Here is a 3,002-nt window from a genome sequence, read left to right as displayed (position 1 = left end):
ATTACATGCATGTGTCGCGGATTGCCTCGCGCCGCGGACCTCCCCGCGCCATCGCGGATCGCGTAGCGCCTCGGTCCTCCCCGCGCCATCGCGGATCGCGTAGCGTCGCGGTCCTCCCCCTACCCGCGCGAATCGTCGCAGAATATCTCCTTCCCCGCGCCCCGTGGATCGCCAAGCGCTGCGGAATAATAAACGCGGAACTCCTCGACATCGTTCACCTTGATAAGAAAGTCATCAGCCAGGTTTCGGCGCTTGACCCGTGACTCATAACAAGGAAAATAAGAATACGCGTCCAGGTGTTCGCGCTAAAAATGACAGGTCAGCACCTAGATATCTGTTACATGTCACGTAGTGACAGGTCAGCACCTTGCGTGACGTCAAGGTCACGTACTCTCCCTCCTCCCGCGGTCCCCTCGCCACGGAGTACCCCCCTCCCCGCTGTCCCCTCGCCTGAGCCCCCCGCCCCGCTCCCCCCTCGCCTGAGTTAGAATCCCCCTATATACCCTACTGTTACCTAAGAAAATCTCGTTATTCACGACATCACGACTCGATTAACTCAATTCGGCTTGCTTCGATTTCCGAGTCGCCGAAACCGAAGCCGTTTCGGCCAGCTTTGGCTCGGCCATACCGATACCAATACGTACGCATGTAGTGATGAGAAGTAGTGAAAGTTATCACGTGCTACTATCTAGCTACTGCTATATTACTTCATAGCCGCCATAGTGGTACTCAACAAAAGACAAATCGACATTATCGGTACACGACAATTGATTAAGCTAGCCATCAAGTACGTTTAGGGCTCCGTATTGGGTAATTAATAGAAAAAGAAGAAGAGAACACTGCTCTGTAGTTACACTAACTGCCTTCATCTTTCATTTAACTGCTGTGATCACACTTTGGTAAGCGGTAAATTCTGGATCTTCTACAAATTTATAATAAAATTAAAATCTAGCGTTTTATCTTTGTCGTTATCATCAATCGCGAATTGAAAGCTGTAAGTTCTGTGTGTAAGTGCAATCTCTTCACGTAATATTTCTATTACTGTTAAATAGTCCCCATTAGAGAGCCTCTAAGGAAGAGAGTGGCGAATTGATTTCCTGTATTAGTCAAAGGCGTCAAAAGCTGCTATCACGTGATTGAGTTCGCCACTCTTTCCCTTAGAGGCTTTCTAATGCTCATGGGTTATTTAACTGTTTGCTATTGTGTTATGTAGCATGAAACAGAAGGTATTTTATCTTTCCGCTGTTTTATTTACTGTTAACTTATTGTATAAAGATCACCATAATAACTTTAACTGCTATTCTCTGCTGTTCTGTTCAGGTTAATTTTACTAAAATCACTTTTTTCCTTTTTACATTTTTTGTGATGAATAAGCATTTTGGTATTTTATGGCTTTGTTTTATAACTCCAGAACATTAATTAAGATTAAGTAATATTAATTAATGTTCTTGAATTATAAAACACAGTTATAAAATACAAAAGCGCTCATTCACAACTTAAAAATGCAACATAAATAAAAATTATTTTGAGTCAAATAGACGAATGAAACAACAGGACAGAAGTATGCAAACTATTCTACAAATAAGTTTAGAATGTGAATCAAAATACGAGTGGAACAATCTTTTAACTTGAAAGCAAGCTGAATAAGCCGCAATGACCATAATTTTCAATTACGTACATACATTTAGAGACTAACATGTCTTACATGAAATTATATTTTTCCAGAACTAGTAATGTATGTTTTATAAAAAACGATATAACTTCATGTGTTAATAAGAATATTAGCCAAACAATTATGATCAAAAATAATAAAAATCTTACTCATAATATTAGTATAAACACTATAAACCTTTATTGTAATAAATTACAATAAGTTATAATGTTATATGTAATAACTCGATTTAATACTATATGATGTAACTCTATATAATATATAGTGTGACCGTTCGAATCTGTTAAATCTGTGCAGCGGATAGCCGCGGGAATTCTAGGGTCCGGCGGTGGGTGTCTCGAAAAGAGAGAGAGTCGGTTTTAATCTTAACTATTAAATTATATTCAAAACTTAGAATTACAAGTAACCGCTTACAACTAACTTATCGCTAACTTATAACTACCCTTATAACTACGGCCGTTCTGACGGCGGTTCGCTATTTTATAATCTGGCGCTGAGGCGCTTTGAGATCTATGCGCGCGACGGCGATCGATTGGTCGATATGTCGGCGGCGGCGCGGTATTGGCGACGCAAAGATTTCCCGAGCGCTCCTGGCGGCTAGATCTTGAAGTAGCGTAAGTGAGACATATGTAAGGCGGTGGAAGTACTAGGCGCACGTGTTAGTGTTTATTATCACATTTTCTGGAATAATGTCGAAGATTCTTTCTGTTGTGGATCCCATGAACGTCACTAAAGGCTTTGTACGTCCAATGCGTGAGGGCGAGCAAGTACTCGAGAGTGATTTAATTGTATCAGTAGGACTAAAGGAAAAGAAAGATAGTGTACTACACATTCAGGCCCTCGTCCTGAGAACCTCGGGTCTTACTACTCAACATCCTTATTTAGTTGAACTTTGGGTGAACTTGGAAGAAGAATATGGATCACGGTTGGTAAAAGACCAGTCTCTAGAGTGTGGCTGCCCAGCTGGGCAATCCGAAAAATGTAAACATATTGTAGCTGTTCTTCTCTATCTAACAAGGTTAGCCTTCTCAAGTGTCCTGTTGTCTTGCCTTTTTATTTTCATTGCTAAGCACTGACTTCACTATAAGAAAAGTATATTAAGAATGGATTTTTTTCAGGGTGGAGGAAGCAGAATTAGCTGATCTAAGTTGCACAGACATCGAACAACAGTGGGGAGCTCTCAAAGCCTCCACGTTGAAAGAATATGAAGCAAAACGACTAACAGATTTGTGTCATGTTAAACCACAAAGTAATGTTTATGTGTCTGCTATGCCTGAAGTTACTAAGGACATGGAGAAGAAATGGGCTGAACGGCTATCTCGTTGTAAGA

General features: G+C 40.9%; 1 protein-coding gene across 1 annotated transcript; it reads left to right on the top strand.

Annotated features, from left to right (window-relative positions):
• Positions 1–2,245: 2,245 nt before the first annotated feature.
• On the top strand, positions 2,246–2,996 carry LOC105565510 (the record flags this gene model as incomplete). Its single annotated transcript, XM_012018770.1, has 2 exons — positions 2,246–2,690; positions 2,791–2,996. Coding segments are annotated over exons 1-2 (535 nt in total), but the record flags the coding sequence as incomplete, so codon positions are not given.
• Positions 2,997–3,002: the final 6 nt, after the last annotated feature.

The sequence above is a fragment of the Vollenhovia emeryi genome, unplaced genomic scaffold, assembly GCF_000949405.1.
Source record: "Vollenhovia emeryi isolate VEMERY1.0 unplaced genomic scaffold, V.emery_V1.0 DF943516.1, whole genome shotgun sequence".
NCBI lineage: Eukaryota > Metazoa > Arthropoda > Insecta > Hymenoptera > Formicidae > Vollenhovia > Vollenhovia emeryi.
Note: the sequence above shows the minus strand (reverse complement) of the source record. Positions and strands in the feature narration are given on the sequence as shown.